This window comes from Rissa tridactyla, chromosome 3 (genome assembly GCF_028500815.1).
Source record: "Rissa tridactyla isolate bRisTri1 chromosome 3, bRisTri1.patW.cur.20221130, whole genome shotgun sequence".
In the NCBI taxonomy this organism is placed as follows: Eukaryota; Metazoa; Chordata; class Aves; order Charadriiformes; family Laridae; genus Rissa; species Rissa tridactyla.
This window is the reverse complement of record NC_071468.1, coordinates 78,226,793-78,252,887: the sequence shown is the minus strand read 5'-3', so window position 1 is coordinate 78,252,887 and position 26,095 is coordinate 78,226,793. Positions and strand designations below refer to the sequence as shown.

At 37.1% G+C, this 26,095-nt stretch overlaps 1 protein-coding gene across 8 annotated transcripts in view; it reads right to left on the bottom strand.

Annotated features, from left to right (window-relative positions):
* Nucleotides 1-1,476: 1,476 nt before the first annotated feature.
* The window catches only part of ATG5 (autophagy related 5), an 82,341-nt gene continuing 57,722 nt past the window's right edge, over nt 1,477-26,095 (bottom strand). For 7 of the 8 annotated variants that reach the window (XM_054193889.1, XM_054193890.1, XM_054193891.1 and 4 more), the window contains one exon: nt 1,477-3,081. In XM_054193889.1, coding sequence (XP_054049864.1) covers nt 2,945-3,081 — 137 coding nt within the window. In that variant the 3' untranslated portion in view covers nt 1,477-2,944. Of the gene's footprint in view, nt 3,082-6,718; nt 6,910-26,095 lie in introns of all 8 variants that reach the window. The other variant, XR_008465209.1, reaches the window with a different exon arrangement.

The window sequence follows — 26,095 nt, the reverse complement described above, 5'->3', positions numbered from 1 at the left end:
GATGTCAAATTCACAGTCTTCCCTGTAGTGGCAATATCATCCGACTTTTTACCAGTACAAATTTATTTTATGTAGTATGCTTCTATTTTTTTCCCCCAAAGAATTAATGGAACTTAATTTAAAACCAAAAGCCCCAATTTCTAGCTCTTAATGAAAGGGCATCACCTTGTGTGCTGACTGACGGCCAGTGGTATCAAAGAAATGACTGGAAAATTAACTTTCTTTACAGAACACTCAAAAATGGAGGTAGACATTGATAAACAACATGAAATACAGTGATGACAGCAACAAGTTCTGTGTTTTGCACTTTTTGTAAACTATCATTTAACTTGCTCACCAGATACACCAGATTCTCAATGCAGAGGAGTGTGTGTGTGTTTTTGGCACTTTTCCTTAGCATTGAAATTAATTTACTGAGCACTATGTTACATTCTGACCAATTTAGACCAAGTCTGTTTTTTCCAGAAGTTACAGCTTTTCAAAGTGAAGAAAAGTATTTCATCAAGCCACAACCGCCTTCTGTTGCTATTGTTATTCACACACTAAGTAAAAAACCCTACAAAAATGTGATTTAAATCAGGTAAAGCAAAGGCGCCACTTCATTTTCGTGATTACGTGCTTTTCTTTAGATGTATCACCCAACCAGCTCTTTAAGGAGCTCCTACTTCTTAAGTATTAATTAAATGTTTTTGTCACTCCATGACAAAGATCCTTATTTAGCTAGAAATAAAGACAGAGTCAAACTTTGTTTTATTTTTTAATAAAATTTAAATAGTTAAAATAAGAGGAAAGAGTATGTTTTAAAGCCAAGCTACTCCTTTGTTCCATGCTAGGCCTTAAAAGTTGGATTTACTAGGAAATACGGGCCACGAGAAGAGAGCTATATACTTAAAATGCTGGTGTAGAATATATTAAAATAGCCAGTGACTTACTCCAGCTTACCTTAAAGCAAAAGAAACACAGTCTTTTCAGTTTTTTAAATGTACTGTCTCTTATCCTGATTAATGGAAAAATTATCCATAGAAAAGACATTTTTTTTTTTTTTTTAAATAAGAAGACTCTACAAAATATTTGCTTTATCCATTGGCAGGACTTTGAAATTCTCCAGAATATTTAGATGTGCCTGCCTAAGAAAGTTTATAAATGCCAATCCAACACTGTAACAAAAATTCTAAACAGAACTGGAAATTAGAATAACTCAACAAAATCATCCCACTATAAGAATATTATATTTCAGCACGGTTTGTTTCGTTTTAAAAATTCTTCATGACCAGCAGAATACAGGATAGGTTTATTTTAGTATTACCTTTACCCTTCCATTTCCTTAATGCTATTTCCTCATTTACATTTAAAACACGATCTAATTTGTTCTACTGACTTCTTCTGCCCTCAGGGCTTTTTAGCCTCAATTCTATCCTCACCCAAGGAGATCCTTCCCCTCTTGCTTCTCAAAGAGGTTTTTGTTTGTTTGATTGATTTTCATTTTCTTCTTTTTCAGATACAGGTAAGTATCAGTAACAGCACTGGGAGTTACCAGGACATTCGCAAGCCAAGACTTTGAGTAGGAACTTCAACAGCTACTATATTTGAAAGAAAAATATCATGCTTTCTTTATATTTGATAATATTTGACATATTTGATAATATGTCTACTATAAACATAGTCTTGTGCCACAAACCACCACAAACTGCAGACAAAGGATTATGGCACACTGATGAATTCGGCATAACACAAAAAAAAAAGGTAAAGTCCTAGTAGCAGCTGCAATGGTAACAAACATTTAGAAACCAAAGCAATTCAATAACCTAAAAATACATCTGCTAAACTCAGGGGGAAAAAAAAAATATAAAAAAATCTGTGTGATGAGATTAGAAGCTTCCAAATTTCAGACTGATTGCTGCTCAGGCACCACAGTAGAACACTAAACTAAGATCTAAGGAAGTATTAGCTTGGAAAAGCTTTAGCCTTCCAAAATTCAAAATTATTAAAAAGCAATACATCTGTTCATCATTCTATGATTTAACTGTTTTCTAGTCTATGGGAATAAACAGCAGGATACAATAGTTTGCAACATCCGTTTACTTTTTTTTTTTTTAAAAACCTTTTTAAACTAAATTAAGAAAATACTCTTACAGAAAAAAGAAATTAGATGAGCACAAAGAAATGCCGTGACAAATCCTGAGACAAATTATCCTACATCATTGCTAGTCTATGAAAACTGGTTTGAATAATAAACATACTGTAGTATTCAGTGACAGCATACAAATCGAAAGTATTTGTAAATTATTAAGTTGTGCATGTTTTTAAATGACAAAACATGCTCATGGGTTTACTCTAAAATCTCTCACTGCTTGTTATCAAAGTTAAAAGATCATTTGCATACCAATACACATACTGTAAACATGAACTTCTCATTAAGGAAAGATGGGTTTACAGTAATTTGATCTTTTACAGAAAGCCATTGGTAACTGAATCTCTCAGTGTCTAACTTTCTAGAAAATTAAACCAATGTTTCCACTCTCAAAGTTGAAACACTACCGCTTTAGGAAACAGCCCTGTTTATTTGTTAATCAGAAATACAATCAAGTGGCATATTTCCATTTGCTCTCCGGCTGACAGTTTCAGCTTCATTATATTTTACAAGAAAACAGCAGACTTGCAGAGGTCCTGTAAATTCTTTCATATTGCAACTGATTTAATTACAGCGGTGAAGAAAAGCAGCGGTGATGCAAAATAAGATCAGCCCAATTGCCCTTATCTGATGATAGGATCTCTCTTCCTGTTTGGCTTGCAGCAGTGAGGACTTCTTGTTTTGTTTCAGTTTTTGTTGGTTTTTTTTTTTTTTCTGGTCAGGCTGCCTCCGTCAAGACTGACAGAAGCAAGAAGTTGACATGCCCTTATAATTCCAGCTTGAGAAGGATCCTCATACCCATATAGCTGAGTTTCAATCTGTAGGTCGGGGAATGATACTAATGTGGAGAAAATTATCTGGATAGCTCATATGTTCACTTAGCCACTGTATGGGTGTTTCCAGCATTGGCTCAATTCCATGAATCATCACTTGAGTCTTCTGCTCTCCATCTAATTCAAAGAAAAAGAGAAACCACTAGTATACCATTCAAAGTTCACAGAAAGATTAAACATTTACTTATACTTAATTTACAGTAGATTTAATTGGTGTTACAGAGTTTAACATTTAACAGAACGAAAAGCAGGAAATATTGGCATGGAGAAAGCTGAGATTTCTATCATCTAAAACAGAAACTATGAGTTAAAATTAATTCCAAGAAAATACTGGGTTAAAATGAAACTTAATGAAAGTGCCACTCTTCTTTTCTTTATTAGTTACGAGGTTTTTTTCCTCCAGTGATCACAGCTGGGTGTCACCGCAGTTACGGCATATCCATCTCACCGGCCACAAGCCATATGAATTTTACACAGATCATGCTTAAGATGTTAAGCTTCCTAAAACATACTAGTAAAGTTGTATTCTTAATACTGTGATCTTCTGAAAGACCTGGACTATATGTAACATGTCACACATATATGTAATATTCCTGAAGTAATTTTGTCATGCTAAGAATAATTTACTGAAGTCTCTAGCAATATCTCAGAGTTACTCAGAAAGCCGAGTTGGCACCAGGCTTTTTCTCACTTAGTTTCATCTCTTGGAAAAGCTAAGTTAGCAAATGATTCCCAGTATGACAAGAATATTTTCTAAGAATATTTCAATTCTTTTTATTTATACTTGTCCCGGAGGATGCAAGTACTTTGATCCTTTGATTCAAATGATGGGAACCAGCTAAAGCAACTGACATAACTGTCATGAAATGAACTAAAAAAAACAAAAATGAAAATTTATTTCAGAGCCTTGAGATGAGAAGAGCATCTGAAATATGCTCCAAATAATGGCTGGGGGGGGGAAAGCAGGCAGTGAAGTTTTACTGTTTTTATACCATACTCTGGCATTCACACATGGACCTACCACAGTGAAATCCACATTCAGTGCTCAGAAATATCACTGCCTTCTCTAATTGGCATTTTATCCCCCCACAACTGTCTATATTACAGAACAAACCACCGCGCTGCCCAGGAGTTGCACGGAAGAGAGCAGAATCTAGAGGTGAAGGTACCATGACTGGCTCTTTCATTCAGCTCCCCCGGTTGTAGCATATTTCCTATTTTATAACGTAGATAAAATCTTGTTTGTCTGGTAATCAAAATGATTTGACAGCTGCCTGAAGAAGTTTGTATTATACCCGGGTATCTATGCCAGCACTGTCTAAATTAGATGAGGAAGAATCATCCTTGAATATGCTGTTGACTTTAGGCTAGTAATAATTCTTCCTGCAGAAGCAGTCAGTTATGTTTGCCTAAAATAAAGCATTATACATTAGTTACATATTATCTACATATGGTATCATATTGTGTATGAGTTCTTGATTAAATATAAAACTTGATTTTCTAAATAGCATAGTATACACATTATCACAGTAAATTATGCACAAACAATTGCTGGTTTCTGGTTTTATTGCAGACAGGTCCGAAAAATGCAGCACATCATTTAAAAATAAACTTCTGCTATATCCAAGCAAAGCACGTATTTACTGAGCTGAAACATTGCCAGTCAGATCGTCAAGAGTATAAACTCCAAAAGAAAAGATCTCAGAAACCGAGTTTTTATACCGAGAAGTTAGGGAACCTCTAAATATTTTTAATATTAAAGTAACTTCCAAATATACGTATTTAACACTTTCAAATTAAAATCTACCTATGGTATTCCATAAATTGGCTACAGAGTTGGTGACATTTATTTACATTTCATAATATTATTTAGTTTTCAGAAACAATTAATTTGCATACACAGACAGATGGCAGAACACCGTTGTGGCATTAGTACTGTGTTATCCATCTCCACATAGCCGACTCTTCTTAGCAAAAACTTGTACAAAAAATAGATTAAAAGCTTTAGAACCTCGTTATCATTTTCGTGTCATTGGAGGAAAGGCTTATAAATGATAAACACTTTCTTTGACTCTTTTACTGTAGGACAGAACATTTTTGGATGTATGTGCAGGTGCGTACTAACTTGATGCCTCTTGCTTAAAAATGAAATGCAGTTAATCTGAGTGTCCCTGTTCCCTACCCAACTTTGTCCCTTTCTTATACAAATCTTTTATTCTGTTCCTCAGCAAACTGAGAAAGTCTCAGAGGTCAATGAAGAATTTACGGTTTAATTAAAGTCTAAATCTCTGCATTAGCATTGTTTGTGCCTTAGTATTATCTCTGACAAAGCATCACTTCTCCTTAATTCCTTTTCCCCTTGAGGCTTGACTGAAGAGATCTTATCTACCAATTCTGTATTTACTGTAGCCTTCTTTCACAAAATCCATTGTTTTTACTTTAGCATTCTCCCCTCCTTTTGTTACTAGGGACCATAAACTCTCACTTAAGTCACATTTACCCAAACTTTCCTCAACTTTCATGTTTTCAGTAACTTCCCCATTTTGAATCACATACAGCCTCTCTCTCCTATAGATAGCTCCTCCGCTTTATGTAGCAAAAAGTTGCCAACAAACACACTAAAAAAATTACTGGAAAATATTCTTGTTTTCTCAACAGCTCTCTAATTCATATCCACCATTACCACTGTGATCTGGGTTCTTGATGATTTGCTAGCTAACATGAAAGCTTCATCCACCTGGTTTATAGATATAATAGATTTACATAATATTTTTCCCTCCGTTACTGTTTATAGTCTTAAGAGAGTTGTAGCTTATTTTGTACGCATTTTGACACACTAAGTGGTGTCCTCCTCTTCTCCAGCCCATATTCTACGGTAACAAAAAGTCTTTTTACGCTGACAAAGTGCCTCTGTAAAAGTGTGCAAGTTGCTAAACACAACATAAACGTAAATGAATGGCGTAAGATTTAAATGACTTAATTACACAAGAGATTACTGCCATGTCCTTGGATGAGGCCTATAAAAACTAGGGCAAATAACTCTGCTCACCTGCAGCACATGGGGTCCAGGCCTGATAATATCATTACTGTCAGTACCCATGTTACCATTTTCATTTATGTAGTAAAAAATAGGATTTCGTCAAAATCAAGATCAAATTTTACAGTCATCTCACTGACTTTTTTCCTTTTAAAATCATGATAGAACTGAGTTACATGTTAGCTATCATATGACCTGAAGACAGTTTCTTGTACTTTGTTGCATATAATTCTCAGGAAGAAGATAAAGTGGAAATATTGGAAAAATAAAAGCATAGCAATACATGTTTCATAGGAAGTTTTTTATAGTGTGTACATAGTAACTATAAAATCAGAGTATTTTTATATTACTGAAGTCATGCACAAATAATAAATATTGTTTTGGCATTTACAAAAAAAAAGCCTCAAGACCAATTAAGTCATCTCCTATCTGAGTGAATGTCCCAGGATTAAATATTTTTTCTTCACTTTCCTGGTGGAAATCCATGAATATAGAAGGCACCATATCCCCCAGAAATCACTAGTGGGAAGTGATAAGTACAGATTATAAAGCTTTTTGGTAAAATTTAACAATATTCCATCTTCAAAAGGCAGACAACTGTGCTTACATGTTGTGTACTAAGACATATTTGCAACATTTCAGATCACTTAATTTAGACACTAAGTCAAAGACAGCAACGCTTAAAGTAGGTACCCAACCCAGGCTAATAAATCATACCACGTAAAGTCAAAAGAGTTGTCCAACTCTGTACAGCAAATGGAGAGGAGCAGGCAGCTCTGAAGTGAAGGATTCAAGAAGAGGTCTGCTTCTCTATCATCTATGGGGTACCTCGGCGTTCATGATCAGGAAACCACTTTGATCCAGCCAAAGAAAGTGCTGACAAAGGACTCTCTTTTGCAGATAGGCATCTGCTGGAAGGAAGCCAGAGACAGTGGCTGTTGCATCTCAACAGAGTCCTTGAGGCAGCGGCTCAAAGCCCTCCTCAAACTGAGGCAGCTTGTGCCCACTCTCCCTTCTTTATGGAGAATGCCCTACTACAATATTTGCTGTTGCTAATCCCAAGCTTCCTCTCAAAACCCTCAGTGTTCAAGAATCAGTGAGATACAGAGAAAGAACAAAGAAGAAAAAAATCTGTAGTCTTCAGAGATGGTAGGAACACGTGTACGTCATCATATCACACGGTAAGTTTTTTTTTTTTTGATTTCCTTTAGCTATGTGAGTTATTGCTTGCAAAGTAAAACACTCAATAATAGGAAACTAATTAATTAGCTTATTCAGCACCCGAGTGTTACACATACCCCTGATGCAATCTAAATAATTTTTCTACTGAATTATTTTTGTGTTTAGAAAGGAAGAATTAAAGATGGAGGGAAAAGAAGACTGTTTTTGAGACCGATTCAAGTGCCTACTGACAGGGCATTACTTCTGGCAAAAGTAAGCATTTCAGACATTTCTCACTCAGATTAGCATCACAATACTCACCAATGTTGCAGCTGCATCCTTCCTTTCACCTACACAAGATCACCTTCTCTAGCCAGACTACATCTGTGATGCGCCACTTAAAATTCCTCAGTGGGATGAAACACCTCCTTCTGATTTGTGACCTCTAGCAATCACCTGTCAGGGCAGTTTAGCTGGCTTAAATTCTTTCACTGACAGACAATACAAGATATTCAGGATCTAGCAAAAATTTCCCTGGAGTACTTCAATTAAAAATCCTCTGTATACAAGTCCTCTGCATAGCAAGTCCCAGAATCTGCCTGTAGTCATCAAAACGGACAATGCAGAAACCACAGCTTCTTATCCAGGGCAGCACCACTTAGAAAATTGTCTTTAAAACCCTAAAAAGGGAAATAAAACCTTGTGCTACAAACTAGGAGCAAACAGTGAACTTCTTGCATGATACAAGGCCTCAGGACTATATTGAACAAGGATACTAAAAAGTGTAAACATAACCACGGCAAGTGTCATGCAGTAGCAGCCTTACAAATGATGTAACAGACCTAGTTTCCATCTTTTTTCAGCTGTGAAGTGGTTCATAAACGTTTTGCTTGCTTGTCTTCAGAATACATCGTATGTTCTGGATTAGATGATACTAAAGGTATTCCTGACAATTAGTTATATCACACTGTAGGAAAACTCATCTTGGGTCAGCATCACAAGAAGAAGAGTTCTCCTTCTGTGGCTGTGGTGGGCTGCTTTCCTTTCCACATCTCCTGCTCCTCCGATTGCCAGGCAGAAGAGGCCTTTAGGTTCATGTGCCTTGAAGCTGCCCGAGCACTCCTTGACAGCGTGTGCGCTCAGCAGCTGGTGCCTCGGACATCTCTGAATCTGAAGAGACATGTCAGTATCTTCACCAGGAAGATTTTCATCTATCTCTTAAGGATCTCTTAGGAAATTACAGATACATAGCTTTCAGTAATGTGCTTCATGTGTAGATGCAGCCACTAAGTTCGTTACTGACATATTGCTGACTCAATTTTTAAAGCCTAAAGTCAAAGCTGGGTGGGGCTAAATCCCTGGCAAGCAAAGGTGAAAGTTTCCTTCTTGAAAGCTAGACTTCTGGTCTAGCACAGCGGATTGCATATGAAACTATGCGCAATTATTTACAAAAGACTACACCGTATTAGCAAGCAAATTCAAAGACTATGGTCTAACCTGTAATCACAGGTGGTAAAAAAGAAGTGGACCGTATCTGAAATTATCCTACCCCTCTGTAGGCACCTCAGGTTGGACATTACAGGACATAGAAGAGAGAGCCCCACACAAGCCTCATGGTCTAAAGAAGTTCTCCAGTGACTTCTGCACCAGTAGTAGAATATAAATAAACAAGCACTTGATCAATGTACATCACTTTTCACACTTTTAAGTAGGTAACATCTCTAAAAAATCCCAAACCTCAATATTGTCAGTAATGGTTCAATTTTATACAGGGATCTTTCAACTGCTAGTGCTGAAATTAATCAATAGCATCTAGTTCTTCAACAGCAGCCTGTCCAAAACTGAAGACAACTCCAATGTCTGATATTAAAATTGGCAATGACTGGCTATCGTTTACAAAAAAACCAAGCTTCGAATTATTTTCGTTGTATGTGCTACAAAAATCATGTGCTCATAAAATATCCATAAACATTTTCACATCACTTTTGTAATAATTACTTTAGCCAGTTACCATATCTTTTTTAATTTATGGCAAAATATTTTTTTGCTTAGTGAGCAAGCTTAGCTACAGAATGAATTCAACACATCTATATATGAAATATTCATGCTTTGCTTTTCTTAAGTGTCTCTTTAAAAAAAATATTAGAAGTTAAAACATATTATTTTATGCTTTTCCATTCATAAACTCAAATCTAATTGGAACATTGCTGCAATCAGTTTCTGGCATGTGTACGTGTAATAGCCACCAAAGTACAGAAATATGACAAGATGTTCTGATTCCACAGTAATGATGAGCTCAATATAAAGGTCTCAAATAGAAAAACAAACTTGTACTTTAAGCAAATCTTACCTACTCAGCTGAGTACTAGCAACTGCTCAATACCTATGCAATTTTATAGGAAGCGCATACAAAAAAAGTTGAGCTTGGTCAAATCTCTTGGCCAAATGATCACTTGCTCTTTGAATTAACTCAGCACAAGTACTTCAGACAGTGAATGCTTCAGTTCTCTTTACCAATACAAAATATTTTTTATTTAAGAAAGGTCTATGGTTACTACACATTCTATAGAGCAGGGGTTTTTTAGTTAAAATTTTTAAAATAGGAGTAAAATCTTAGTAAGAGTTTTCAGAAGCTTCACAGTAGCTTCTTTCAGTTGTCATATCCCAGGCTTTCCTTATTTTTCTACAAATTCCACCCTATTGCAAAAAGCACCCTGCTTGTCACAGTAGTAGACTCCATTGCCAGAAGTGGCTCATTTTCCATAGCAATCTTAACATATTTTTCACCTCACCTCACTTGACTTGCACATAAACTACCAAAATCCTTATTCCCTTCCTCTCCCCTAACTTGGAATAATTAGCAGTTTAAAGAGAAACACAGATGATACATTGGATCACAATCAGCAAGATATCTGTTCAGTATCCTCTGACCAAGAAAACATAAAAAATTCTGCAAAGCCGACTCTAAAATAGCCCTGCCACAACAAAAGATTCCTCTGACCTCGAAAATGTAGAGGCTGGTATGTGACACAAAAGCGCAGGACTGATTTTTCCTTCCTGCCTCCATATCTTGCCAGCCCTGGGGAAAGCCACTGATGCTGATTTCAGGTAAAGAACTCGCACACAGAAATACATAGTCAGTACAACACTTAGGACGAGTCTTGTCCCTCAAATTGATTCTGCATCTGGAATAAACATTGTTCCAAACACAAGATGTGGTTTGGACAGTAAGAACTTCAATTCCTGGATATAATCCAACTGCCCAATATGAATATAAATAAACAATTAGGTACATCTGGTAACTAGCAGCAACATGAGAATATCTCTCATTTTTAACCATTGGTAGTAACATGAGATCAATTGCTCAAACTGAAGGTCAGAGTTTTCCTAAATATATGTTCTCAGCTCTGGATATTCTTGATATCCTTGATATCCACACAAATATCCTAGATGGCTTTTAACTGTGGCAAGTTCCTGGCACCAAAGACAACGGTAAATAAAATCCACAACTTCATATTTTAATTAAAAATCTCTTTTAAAATAAATGTTATTTTTTAATAGGTTTACTGACCGACCCCATACAGATAAGGGAACAAGGGTGCTTAACCTATCTTTTCTAGCTTGTTACTTTGATGTTTTTTTTTTAAATTCTTCTCCAAAATAAACACTTCGAAATGTAAGTCTCTCTCCATCCTGGAGTGTTTCATCATCTATCTCGTCTCAATTTCACCCTTACAGCACCTTAATGTCATCCTACCAGAGCCCCTCATAAGAGCTACTGCTTCTCAGTCCAAAATGCTATGATAGAACTAGACCTGTATCAACCTCAGTGAAGTCTGTTCTTGCAGAATACTTGACTACAAAAGCATAACTCCAGGCAAGACAACTCAAGTACTCCTCTACTGCAACCCTGCTATGAAGCCCACATTCACTGATTTGGCTTTAATTACTGCTGTATGTCTTTACATGGTTTTGACACAGGCCAGTTGTCTGATCTCTACATGATGGTCTTGTGGTATAAACATCTCCTACCTGAGTTTAGACATCTGTGACTAAGGAGAGTAAAAAAGTTTATTTGTCACAGATCTTAGTATGATTAGATTCCCTAGATTATATGCCAGCACAGTCCTAGCTTTTTCTGTCCCCAGAGTGAAAGTAGAGGAATATACAACATTATCATCTACATTAAGTATCATTAAATACTGAGATTAAATCAAATACTTGGCATCTCCCTTATTAATGATTTTCTTCTCTATGCAATTTTTCCTCTCTTGTTATTTCCTGTCATCTTCTACTTCAAGTCTATCTTCAGATTAGATAGCCACATTTCTGAAACATAACAAAAAATGGAGATTAAACTAATCACCTCAAGCAAACGTTTATTACACTTTGGAGCAGCTTATGAGAACTTGATTTACACTCTCATCTCATAGCAGCCAGAAAGTACATTGAAAAATTTTTTAGAGAAAGTAAATTTGGCTTCAAACACCAGTAAATCTAGGTTGCCTGAGCAGGCTATTTTTAACAATTCTCCATGTAGCCCAAAACAGTTAACACCCACGGTAATGTCATCTAAGACAACCAAGGGGATTTTTTCTTCCGTAAAAGAGTTCATGCAGCCCAATGAAAAACCAGATGGACGATGGAAATGAAAGTTTTACTTAACTAAACTTTGTTCATTTGTTGTTTTTTTTTCATTTCATTTTTTATTTTTATTCTTGTATATTTCATAGGCACTTTTTAATGGGGTTGTTGTCATAAGTCCCAAACTAATTTATGACAGAACCCTAAAATACTTTTCTTAAACATCTAACGTTTTAGTAATTAAAGGGTTTTAGTAGATCTTACAATGACTGAACCTGAGATGCTTCCCATCAAACGTCTCGCTTCAGGCAGGAAGGAAAAAAAAAAGAGAAAGAAATTGTATAAGATGAAACTCCCAGGAAATACTGTTACACCCCTTCTTCCTGAGTGTCAGTGCCTTAGCCTCAGCCCTGAACCAGCAATAAACCTGTGCTAGTTTATAAAAGACTGGGGTTAGCAACTGAAGCTTATAAAACAATTTTCTGCAAATCGTTTCAGTTTGGCTATGCACATGTGAACAAAGTGGCAAAGTTCAATGCAAATCATGCTGCTGTTCCATATGACAAGCAAGCACACAACACATTCATATATACAAAGAACAGGCAAGGTGTGCATTAAAGAGATAAGCACTTGAGTGCATGACAAATTGAGCCCAACTCATCCATGCTATGTTTTCCATTGTTGAGGGAAAGTTAAATCACTTTTAGTTGTGTAGCTTTTTTAAACAGCAGGCATCTTGACTTACAATAAGTTAACCCTTTCCTGCACCATGCCCTCTATATTAGATTTGAGGTTTCCCTTCCCTCTAAACCGTGTACAACTGACCTTCAGAAATTAAGGCTCTCTCTGTCTACAGCCAGGGAGCTAAATGCAATCGATATGGTTCTTGAAAAAAATGAAATACCTGATAAAGATTTTTCTCTGTAAAGACTGTATAAAGCAAATCAATTTGCTGCAAAAGACCTCTTGTTGCTGATAGTTTGTGAGAACTTTTATAATGTCACTGTTTTCAAAACAGTTATGCCAAACAATTAAACAGCAAATTCTCTATACGATTTTATTATATATTCCCTATGCATATGCACATTCATACACTTTTAAAGGTTTTTAATGGCATTCTTGAACTTTCAACCTCTATTTTATTTCATTTTCAAGTTACTATAATTCACATCATGCCTGCAAATATTCTTCAATTCCAACGGCCGTCCATCTTTTATAATGAACTTTTCAGCTAATCAAATGATGAACTATTCCTAGCAAGGCAAAGCAAAGACGGATTACTGTTGTTGCAAAATCATTGTCAATACAGAAAAGACCAGCCAGTTTGTTTTCATCAATTCATAATGCTAATTTTTAGTTTAACTGCCCAGTTTAATAAATCAAATTCAAAAGTGAACATTCGGACATAATTACAGTCTAAAAACATTTGCCTGAAAAGTGATAAGCGATATGTACAGATCAAAGACTTAATGGTTGCTATTTTGTGTTTTGTACCTTCCCCCATTTAACTGGAGAAAAACAAACTGGGTTTGTCTTTTTTTAAATGCTACTTCCAGCAATATTATTATGACGTTTAATGAAGTAAATAACTTCACAAGCAAACTATACATGAAAATGGAGGTGTGCTATATTCAATTAACCCCAAAGTATGGACAGTTTTGTTCCATGTCTGACAAATTCTTCAACCTCTGCTAAGTTGATCAGTAAAAACTCGGCTAATTGAATCCATCGATGTGAAAAACCACAGGCTCAAGTCTGTACTGCATACATCAAGCTGAAGGATTTCTGCTTCAGCCATGGCGGTAATAGTCAGTGGGGTCAGGTCAAAGAGGGTTAAAGTGAGTCAGGATATAGCCAAAGGAATACATCAAACACTGATTTTAAAAGGGCAATTAATCTTAGACAGAAATGCTTCCTGGGGAATGAGATCTCAATCTTAAGAGCACACTACATGATGTAGCAGTAAAAATGTACATATACAAGCTTAGAGAGCTTTCATCCTGTGATCACAAACAGAAGGGGAGTGCTGTTTATCAGAGAAATACAAACCCTTGCTAAAATACTTACATTAGCTTCTTCCGGGCCCTTACTTATTGAAAAATAAGTTCTTTAATGAGAAGGCAACAGAGTTTGCATACATGAAATATCTTTTTCTGTACATATATTGTAAGTTCTTTTGAACAGCTACTAGATGACAGTATTTAGAGATTTCTACCAAAGTAAAATTAAATAATTTAGTCTTGAAAAAAACAGGAAGGAGCAGATAAAGGAGAAATGGAATACCTGAAGGGCTCTTTACACTGAACAGTAACTTAAATTTTTTTTTTAAGCTACCTGTTCAGAGTTAAGATTGAAAGTGAATTTTCAACTGAAGTTCATTTTAATTTTTCCATTCCAAAATATCAAGAGTTAGCTTCAAAGCTGATAGATTATCACATAGTCTTTACTTTTAAAGAGTTTGACTAGTAATGATTTTTTGAGTTCAGAAAGTATTTTTCCACTTCACAGAAGAAAAGTGGATCCATAGAACTTACAACACATATATACAGCATTTGCAAACAGTATTTGCTAAGTTAGTATCATTAATTAGTTAGCAATATTACTGGGAATCATCAGCTATGTGGACAAAATACTGCAGGTACATACCTCTGAAATAAGTTACAGCTAATTTCGCTGCATTAGTTTACAATTTTAAAGATAGCTAGCTTTGCAACCACTCTTCCATCTGAGGATACTGATCCCCAACATCACAAGTGGCAGAATGGCATCTATTTGTGTATCTGGTCCACACATCTGTCTTCTTTGCCAGTGAGTAACACTTTGCATTAAGATACTGGACTTAGCAAAGTTTCCTGAAGTGTAGACACCCGCTGCATTTTGCCAGTGTAAGTGTGGTGATGATGCATCAGGAAAAAGGGCAAGGAGCACAAGAAGCATTCCAATCTTCAATGGCTATAGCACCTCTGTGCACATGCCAAGCCTCTTTTGCTTTTACCAAGGAAAATTTTTACCTCTATTTTCTTACAAATATTCTCCAAATCGCTACAGGTACCAAATAAAATAGAAAGTACAATTTATCCACTGACTGTGAAGTTAGCAAAATCTCAGATTAAAACGAGGTATTCAAGAAGGGGACAACTACTATTGTACAAGTGCTGCTGAATCCTTAGAGAAGAGGGTAGGACACAGTAAATAGTGTTTATCAGTGGATTACTCTGCTTTACATTATTCGTAAGGCTGCTACTTTTCTCCTAATTATTTTCTGTAGGTCCTTTAGTTTTGCAGGTTCTCTTCTTTTTAGCCCTGTAAGATGTTTATATCCTGGGAAAATCAGGTTATGCTTATATGCATCAAGGCAGAATAGAAAAGGACCACAAGAGAGAAGGAAGACGGAAATTATTTTACTCCCCCCCCAAAGATACAGTACATACACCTAATTTAAAGACCAGAACCCACTCTCTGGACCTCAGGGCAAGTGCCAGAGAACAGCTCATGCCTATTCAGCTAAATTATCTCCTCCCCATATTGCTTATTGAGCATAGTCCCCAGACCGTTAATCCAAGAACACTGCTCAGATTTTCTGGGAATGTATTAATTGGTCTAGACCAAAATTATGCCAGAGAACTGCTAATAGTCATACAGCACAAACACAACATGTTCTAGCCCTCTTTTGTTTACTAGCATAAATAAAAACACTGACACCACAATGTCTAAATCAAGTTGTGCACTGCAGTGTCCTGGTTGAGAATTTCACATTGCAAGTCTTCACGGAGGTTTACTGCTGCCTCCTGAAAGCTTTGGTAGACCCACTCAAGTCTCCAGTTACAGTTGCACCAGTTACAGCAGTAAAGGTGGCAGTGCTGCGTATATAACATATGAACATTAACAGGATGATGACCCCTACTGAAAAAAGGAATTTTGGAGCATTCTCACATTTTCTACGAAACTAACCTTAAAAACTATCCTGTAAGTCTATATACTTTGTGTTCTTTAGCTGTTGCTAATACACTTGCTTCTGTGAGCAAGGATATATGAGAAACTAGGAGAAAGGTTTGTTTTGGGTTTTTTTGGTGAAGTTTTTGATGGCTCAGTCATACTGAGTGACCTCTGTGATCTCCTTGCTCTGAAACAGACTGATGTAGGTCAGGATCCAAGAAAAATCAAACTCTTAACTCTGCTACTGACCTCAGTGTGACGAGGTGCAAGCCACATCACCCCTCTGTGCCTCTAATTTCTCCTTCCTTTTTGTCTCTCTTCACTCATCTTTTGTCTAATGATAAACTCTGTGGGAATACACTGCAATGTCCATACAAGTGCGTAAAGGACTTAAGGTTTCCTCCTAAGACACACAAAAAAATATTCCTTTTAAAACTGAAAATTCACCACAACCAAAGCATTTTGTCAAGATGCTTTGATTGCAACAGTTTGCTTAAAACTCATATACACAGCAGATTACTTGCCCAACAACTTGCCCAATTTCTAGTAATCTTCCGCAATCTTTTCTTGACTGCCAAGATTGTCAGATCTGTAGCGTTCTATCAGGGATTTGTGAGTATGATGCTGATACGCCCAGGAAGTGCAAGCTCTACTGCAGCCCATGAAGCAGATCACTCTAGGATGAAAAATCCCACCTCTCTTCTGCAGAGAATTCTAGAAGTGCTGGCTTGTGATTTCCAAACTGCATAAGCTAAATTTTGAAAAAGTTATTTTGCTCTGTGGAGGATTTTACTTTCTCCATTTCATACTATTACTGTTAATAATAGACTTAAACTTTGTTGTGCCTGAATAAAGTCATTGGCCTTCTGACAAATTTAAAGAGAATAGCCTGGAGCCTGATACTAATAAAACTTATTGGGTGGCCGACAGAACAAATTTAGCTGTAGCTGAACAATTTTCCAAAGGCTTGTCCGAGAAACAGTGCTATTTCCCTATTTTCTGTACCTCTTTCTACATTCTACCCTCTTGAATGTGCATGCTCAGAAACCACTTTCAAGTCACAAAAAAAAAAAAAAGGCACATTACTCTTGTGATATTAGGGAAGTTGCTGGATAGAAGAGGAAAGACAATGATCATCTAGTCAGACTGCCTGACCAATTCAGGGCTGACCAAAAGTTAAAACATGTCTTTAAGGGCATTGTCCAAATACCTCTTAAAAACTGACAGCCTTGGGGCATTGACCTCCTCTCTAGGAAGTCTGATCCAGTGTTTGACCACCTTCTTGGTGAAGAAATGCTTCCTAATGTCCAGTCTAAACTTCCCCTGGCACAGCTTTGAGCCATGCCTATGTGTCCTATCACTGGATACCAGAGAAGCACTCAGCACCTCCCTCTCCACTTCCCCTCCTCAGGAAGCTGCCGAGAGCAATAAGGTTACCCCTCAGCCTCTTTTTCTTCAAACTAGACAAGGCCGAAGTCCTCAGTGGTTCCTCGTAGGACATTTCTTCCAGCTCTGTCACCAGCTTTGTTGCCCTCCTCTGGACACATTAGCGTACCTTCACATCCTTCTTAAATTGTAGGGCCCAGAACTGTACACAGAACTCAAGGTGAGGCGTCACCATTGCTGAATACAGTGGGATAATCACCTCTTTTGACCAGATGGTTATGCTGTGTTTGATGCACCCCAGATGTGGGTTGCCCTCTTGGCTACCACAGCACACTGCTGACTCATTGAGCCTGCTGTCGACCAGCACCTCCAGATCCCTTTCTGTAGGGCTGCTCTCCAGCCACTCCTCTCCCGATTTATACTTGTGCCCAGCATTACTCCATCTAGGTGCAGAGTCCGGTATTTGGACTTGTTAAATTTCATCCCATTTGCCACTAGGAAAGGGGCAGGGAGCTCACATGCTACTAAACAGATAATCCTCGTATACTCGATTGAGGTAAAGTCAGAGCAATCCTTAAAACCAAGTTATGTTTGCTGTTTCCTGAAAAACTGTATGCAGAAAGATCACAACCAGCCTCAGATCGCCACCATGGTTTTTTTTTTTCTTTTCTTTAAAAGCAAGCCAGAACGTTCTTTATACACAGAAGTCCTCTCTGAATATGCTAAGAGCTTGTTTAGAAACGAGGATTGCTAACAAGAAGCCATATAAGCAGCACAGCTGCCACACTACTAACTCTCAGATTATTTGCACCTTTCTGTGTAGTCATGACAAACTAATTCTATATTAATTAATTCTGTAGTCATGACTATTAATTCTCTAACCTCTGGACTTCTACCTCTTTTGATCAAAAAGAACTACTAAATGAAAAGGCATGCAATTTTAACACAGAAGAAAATATCTTTCCACTTCAACTTAAAAAAAAAAAAAGTAACTGGGGCAGGTAGGTGTGTGTGGGTGTAAAAAAAAAATCAAAAAGTCGGAAGTCAGACCGATGAAAGGCAGATGCAGAATGATAATCCAAGCAGATGGCCTGCTTAGGAAAAGATAACAGGCACAAATAATGACTCACACCCGAAAGGAGATGTACACGATGACCTCCTCTAACATGGAGAGCACCACTGAGTCAAGGACACAAGGTGGGTGGAAAAACTCAAGTAGCAGGTCCAAACTGAACTTCAGACCACAAGATGACTCTCACAGTAGAGGAGACAGTTCACTAGAATTCATACCACTGGGGAGCTTTTAATAATCTTTTAAAGTGCCTGCACACTACAAGAGCTCTAACCCTTCACAATATTGTCATATCCATGTGGGATGATAGCATGGCTAATAAATTGCCTAAAACTGACCAGGGCTAGTTACATTTCTAAATTTAGGAGGTCTGGAAAAAAAGCATTTCAACACTATACCTCCATAGCACTGAAAAGCACAGACCAGCCTGTAGAGAGCACAGGCAGTCAGACTTACTAGCTAGACATGGGGAGCAAAAGCTTCCCGAGTTTGCTCACCACCGGAGCAGCATGGACAGGGATGGTGCTGTGCTGCTCCTCTCCTTGCTGTGCGGCTCCCACAGTAAACCCCAGGTCCAGCTCATTCTGACCTCAGACAGAGCAAGCCCAGTTACGTTTCGTGTCAATCCAAAGACATTCACACTGCATGCATTTACTTCCTTCTATTGCACTATTTGTCACTTGCATCAAAATTAGGAGCCGATGCAACAAATCTAATCTAAATTCAATTTTCTGTTTGACTAATTTACTGGAAGTCAATGCTTAGAAAACTGGGGGAGAACAAAAACAATTAATATGTAGTCTCTCATACAATATACATTAAAAAAAGCTGAGAGTTAATTGAAAACAGTTGGTCCCTAATTTTACAAAATCATTCAGTACAGCAAGTCTTAAGAGAAAAATCCTGGAAGTCTTTTTGATCCTTGTTTTATTTCTGAAAGAACTAATGACATTGCTGCAGAAAGAGGTCAGTTCACACAGCTTTTCTGAATGAACAACAATGCTGTGAAAACTGGGATTGATTGATAGCCTACTGTTTGCGTCATTATGTCCAAATGTTTACCATTTGAGTCTTCAAGGAAGCATGAGACAAAAATCAAAACAAGTTTTATGAAGACTTCAACAACACTGGCAAATTAAAATTATATCCAGAGTTGTTTAGACATGATAGCAGTGGGAGAAAACTGTTTCCTGCTGCATTATACAATTTTTATCTTTGCGTTATGCACAATGTCTTAAATTTCTGGTGTGGAAGAGGAAAGAAGTCTTTCCCTCCCCCAGAACAACTCTGCTTTCTATCATTTTAACCCTTTGCCTCTTCAAAGCATTCTGTTGAACTCGACACTGTTTCCTCTTGCAGTTGTTGCTCTGTAGTTATGCAAGTTCATGGCGTGTTCATCCCCTTCTCCTAATAAGATGAGTCACCATTTCTAAACGAACTGTTTACAATATTAGGATGTTCTTTTACAGGAACCTCATAAATGTCTACTAAACAAATTTTTGTTTTTTTAAATTGCTGCGAATTATTCACATGGGATTTTTCAAATTTGATAAACTCTGAAGTTCAGAACCGGTATCACTACTTCTGGAAACAAAGGTCCCTTAATTGGTAACAGGAACACCTATCATCAGATGCATAATACCATGGGGAAATGCAGCATGAGCTCTCTAGCAGCAACAGATAGATAACAATTTTATTTATCTGTCATAAATTACGTTGTTGCTGTAAGCAGGTAGCCTAATCTACCTCATCTCAGTAAGACAGAGGTTATTAGACGGTAGGGAAAAATAGTCATGGTGCTATCTCCCTTCAGGCACAGATAATTAGTGTTGTTATTAAGCAGTTTTGGGAAGAATCCCCATAAGTAACATGTTCTACCATATCAGGTATCTGACCTTATGCTATCTTTGCAGGCAACATGATCTTAACACCTTCTCTTCCTTACCTGGATAGAAACTATAACTATGCAGTCTAAGAGACCACAGGCAACATCAAGCTTCACCTTAGCCTGTTCCTCCATAATACACTATATCTTCTCACAAATAGTAATAACTCTCAAGTTGTTTAAAAGACTGACTAATTTTCTGGAATTGGAACTACTGCTGACAATTCCACTTTACCACACAAGAACTGTCCAATTAAAAGATCAACTTTTGTCTGTGCAAGTGGCATCCACAAGCATAGGAAAAAAAAGATCAGACAGCGAGTTTACAAGCTGCAGCATGAATAATCAGAATAATTTGATTCTAACCCTGGAGTCCTCATGAATGGGTGTTTCGTATTAAAATAAAAAAAACCATCTGTCGAGCTTAGATTCAAAACTACGTGATGCAGTCTATGAGAAGTAAAACTAGGACTTTGGACTGTTGGCTGGAAAGGATCTTTGTACAATTTCAGGAGTGTAAAATGGTGAACGAAAAGGGGGACAGTGGAAAATTTTATTCTGGTCTTCCCTGAGTAACCAGGGCATTAGTCTTCTTGGAGGACATCTGAAAACCAAGAGATCTAAACTGGGAAATGGAAGAATGTTGACAGAGAGACATAGTCTCTAGGTATATAAATATTTTTGATTTTCATATACAACAGTACAAAAAGTTGTTGGAAAACTCAAAAGAAACTGAAGTATAGATAATGGAACACCACAGGAGAAAAGGATGGAAAGCAAAAAGAAAGAACAAAGCAGAAGTGACAATGATTAACTATTTTCCCTGAAGATCTAGATGTATTTCTATTAGGAAATTAAGGTTTGAAAAACTACAAAAATAGTTATCTAAATTATGGTGAGCTTAGGCAAAGCAGAAGAACCCATTTTAAGGGATGCAAAGGCAGCTATTAAAAAAGTAACAAAGGATAGCAAGAGTTATGTATGACTAGAATAGAGGTATTGAAGGAACATGGTGGAGGAAAAAGAAACAGCTGTAGAGCCACTGACATGAAAGAAAATAAGATGGGTCAACACAAGTTGAAAAAAGAACTGAAAAATACGCGTCACTCTTCCATGATGCTAACATCAAGATCAGAAATAACTGAACATTGCCCAAAAGCTAAATGACCAGCTTGCTTCTAAACACAGTTTAATATGCTCACATTGCAGAACTTGCAAAGTTTACTTTAAAAGGCTGAAAACTGAAATGAAATCACACATCTTCTAGTAAGGATTCCCAGTAACTCTAGGTGGTCAGGGATAGCAAGCTAAGTATTATCTATACAACCACAGAACTCCCAAGTTCTATTTCAATTGTATTCAGCCTTTACATGAATTTAAGTAAACAATAATTATGGAAATATAATAAATAAAAAACCATACTAATACACAGCATAGGTTTACCCACAGTAAAATTTCAGATTGAGGTGTCTTTCTTTCATTTATGAACTGATGTGTAACTGATAAATTGCAATTTATTATTGCAATAACTAAAACCCAAATAATAACATGCCTTAAATATTACAGTAGGCTGCAATACAGAGTAAGTGATTACTAGATTAGTTTGTGTTTGAAAATATTAATTTTAATATTTATCAAACACGACAAGGACAATTTCACTGCTTCCCAAACTTGATATCAACACAGGAGGATCAGAACAAAGAAAAAAAAAATTGAAATAAGTTAAATGCATCAGTATTAAACGCAAGGTGATGCACCTTCTGTGATGACTTGGTCTTACTATTTCTGTTGCCACGTAACCACAACCACTACCTGTGAAGTGGCGAAACAGGCACCAAGAAAAAAAAAGGAAAACTCAGCTAATGAGAAAACACCTTGTTTTACACAGTTGTGTCTAAATACTCATTTACACAGAAAATTAGGGAGGGTTATATTACAGCCGTTCTAACCTAGTTTTCTGGAAGAAAGTACTGTAGAGTACTGCAATAGGAGTACTGGAAGGTGAAAAAAGAGCATCTTCTCTGAAGGTTCTCTCAACATTGTATTATTCTTAAAGATGTTTGCTACTAATAAAGGTAGCCGTTATCCTTGTTCTAGAGGAACAGGGTATCCTTTATAGTCAAGATAATTAATGTAATTGCCAAAAGTCTATAGAACTACACTGGCTTCTTAGTGCTTGTTCTAATTTGAGGTACTGCTTTTCCTCACACTTTCTGATCATTATAAAGTATAGTAAAGTATAAATTGCTTGATATGCGTTTTGACAAATGGGTTCCAAACTGCTATACTCTCTGCAACAATTCCACTGCAGTGATTAAGGACAAAAAAAACCAAATCAAGCTAACGTGCCTTGCTGTCTGAAGAGTTAACAGATAGACTATGAGTAGAAGCCACTCTTTCCTTTGGTCTAACAATGCCCATGACAAAAAGCCTCTAACTTTTATCCATCAGTTTTCTTCTGATGAACAGTTTGAGGTGAAACCATTTAGCAATACAGAAAGGTGAGCGTTGTACAGCATTCATTAAGGAGGATAATATATACGTAATTGAATGAAGGACCAGTTTGAAGAGAAACAGGGAAGTATGAGTTGGGATAATAACTGCTCAAGTTTTTATTTTTTAGAGCACTTAAACAACAAAAGACTCGAATAAATAGCTTCATAAGCTAATTCAAATAAAATGCAGTATCTAAACAGTTACCCACAGTCCGTAACAGTCCAAAGTAATATTGACACAGTATTTTACAAAGACCATTTTCACTATCAGTGTTTTACTGTCACTATTCAACCTGTTCTACTTCTGACAATGTTCTTTACATCATGTTTTCAACAGTTGGTAATCAACGTACGTATTTAATCCACATATATATAAATACATTTTTCATGGAAATATTTTTTCTCAGCACAGTTAAAAGAGAGACTTAATTATATCCATGTTTCCTAAAGCAAAGGCATATAGACACTGTGGGTGGTTCCTGAAACCCTTCCCTCCCTCTTCTTGTGGTGGTCCCTAAGTATCTGGCAGCAGGAACAGCTCACATATATGGCTACAAATGCTGAGTCTGAAAATCATATAGTCCCTGCGTTCCCACGGCACAAAGCTCAGTTACGGATGTCACCATAGACAAGCAATCACCACAATTACCATGAAGCTTCCAGTTGAATGAAAAGTCATTGGAAAAGAGAAAACCATAGAGGAAAAAGGAAAAAAAAAGTTCAACAGATGGAGAAAAACAGAAAGAGAAGCTCATATTGATAGCGTTGTGTTGACAAAAAAAATGCAGCTGATGGCACCAATGCTTTAATTCACTAAAGAGAGAGGGTAGAAAATATTCCTGGAAAAATCTTTAAATTACTTTTTGAAAACAAGAGTGAAAAAGGTTGAAAACAACTTGCTTCACCAATATCTATTATGTCTTTAAGCATATCTGATGAGATACTTTTTTTCCTTTGTTCAGAAAAATTAAGTAGATCTAAACTTTGATAACGCTGAGTAAAGTCTGAAAATCCACATGTAGAAAAGGTTGCCATCGTTTTCTAGTATACCTTTAATAATGTATTCTATTTTGTTACAACATTATTTTAATGCCTTGACCAGAATAAATACAAGTTGTAGATTAAGACGAAACATATAAGTTTACAAGAGCAAAAACGAGAAGATATCAAAAAGGGTCCAAAGAGGACAATTTTAAATATAATGAAATACAGTCTTTACCATAAGCTGTTTTTCCTTCAGAAACTGTTTCATCAAGATTTTCCTGTAGAAAGAGACTGTATTATCATCATTTTATAGATCACATACAGAAGTCAGAGAGATACTATGGCCAGAAGTATCCATTTTTTGGAGGGTGGGAGAGAAAAAGAGTAATAAGAGGCCTAGAACTTGACTTCAGAGAGTGCTTGGCGTTTGCACACTCAAAGTCCCAGAGCTCTCGCTGATTCTAAGTACAAGCAAGCAAGCTCTTCAGCAGAACACTCACGGTGATCACTGGATTTTTCTGGAGCTGCTCTCTATAAAATGGGTGGTTTTCTAACACTCAGCTTGCCTAGTATCACATATGAATGAATTCCCTAGGGCAGAAGAACTGAATTCAATTCCCAAAGGCAGTATTCAGCTGTCTAAATTACACTACTTCCTGAAGTACATTAATTTCCCATCCATCAGGACAATGATTTTTCACTACACAGCCCTGAAATTAAAACATGTCCAGCCTGTGCAGGAAGACAAAAGTCTCACAGAAAACAACAGGAGATGAGAGGTGGAGAGCGATTATAAGCTGTATAGCGATCAGTATGCATGTGTATGGAAATGAAGATTGTACAGGCAGTCTACAACCCTGAGAGACCCGCTAAATTTCAAGTATTCAATTTCAAATGGATACAACTTCTTTAGAAGAAAAACATTTACATGTAGTTTCCCAGGTTTCCAAAAAATGCTTGCAAATAAAAATCTCATATGCCCATAAAATGGACAGAAACACTCAGCTCTACAATCTCCTCTGCATTTTGAACTGATGGAGCATCTACTGGCACAGGAAGCTTGGTAAATTCTCAGTGAACAGGATCAGAGAGAAAATGAGTGGACTGAGTGGGTTTCATGGAGACTTCAGCAGCACAGGTGTGCTGAGGTTCTGCAGTCTCAGGAGTATAGTCCACTTGCTAGAAAAGGGAGAACTTCATCCTTGGTATGGCTGCTAACATTTCTATAGGCAAAACTTGAAAGCGGAACTATACAGTCTGGGTGAGTTAGCAGGGTTTTTTTAACAGCTCAAAGCTGTATTAGAGCGTGAACACTTAACATGGTGCACATTACATTTGAATAGTGCATGAGATGAACAGATTAAGCCAAACCAAGATTAAGCCAAGAGAATAATCAAAGTTCACTTATTGGCTAAGTTGAATCATCAGTGAACAGAGTATGATGAACTGAAGCAGTCAAGCCTAAACCAGTGCTGCCCTTCACACCTCTTAAGTGCACTGAGCTTACCTGTGCATGTTCCTCAGCAGTAACAATCACTGCTGTCATGAGCATCCATCTTCTCAGGTCTTTTTCTCTAAGTCTGATCCTTTCTCTATCATCCCTCCATTTTGTCCGAGTTCTGCTTCTTCCTGGGCTATCTCCTAGGTCTTTTTTTCTTTCCATGTTGCCATGCTTAATTTTCTACTTTGTATTCCTCTCTGGGGTGCACTCTATTTGTACAGCAAACCCTGAACAAGTTTTCCCCAGCCCCTTATCTATCCCCAGATCCACCTGACCACCTATCCACCTGCATCATCTTGTTCTGCCAGCACAAAAAATTCAATTTGTTTCTCCAAACAGGTCTCCACACCATAGGAATGACCTCACCAGCAGGACTTCCACTCCCATTCTTTCACAGATGCCTTGCACAATCTCAGCATATGATCCACATGCAATATGCTGCTTTTCCTCCCTCATCCTTTTATCATCTCCTAACTCACTTACTCTGTCCAGGTGTTCACAGTTGTTATGTCAGTTTTTGGCTCTTGCCCCAGCCTCTTTCATCCTGCCACATTGTTTATAGTCGCTCCCCCCATCACATTTAATGGCTCCCAGATCTGTCATTTTCTTCCAAATTACTCGTTCAGCCAGTCTGCCTCCCCCTCCACTGGCTCTATGTATCAGTCTATCCCCATATCTCTTCAAGAGTTCACAATATTTTCCATGTTTCGCTCAGACAGCTTTCCTTCTGTTACCTACCAGAAGAGGAGGAGAATGCTCAGAATGTAAGAGGAGCAATTGAACAACGCAACAATACAAAGCTGCATTACAGGAGAGATTCTGCTGAATCCTAGATAGCTCACACCAATGTGAGCGATCAAATTTATTAAACTCAAAGTTTGCAAGTTGCTCAGTAGAATCCTAAGGATCAAAGCTAGGCCAATTTTAAGCAGATTTATACAGGAACAGACAAGTATATTCCAATAAAAGGAAAACCTTCCACCAAATTTCAAATCGCTCCTCCTAAGTGCAAGGATAGTACCTATTTTAGTTTATTTTCTTTCAAATAATCACCATTTTTTGCCCCCATTGAGTAAACATGATAGGGCTT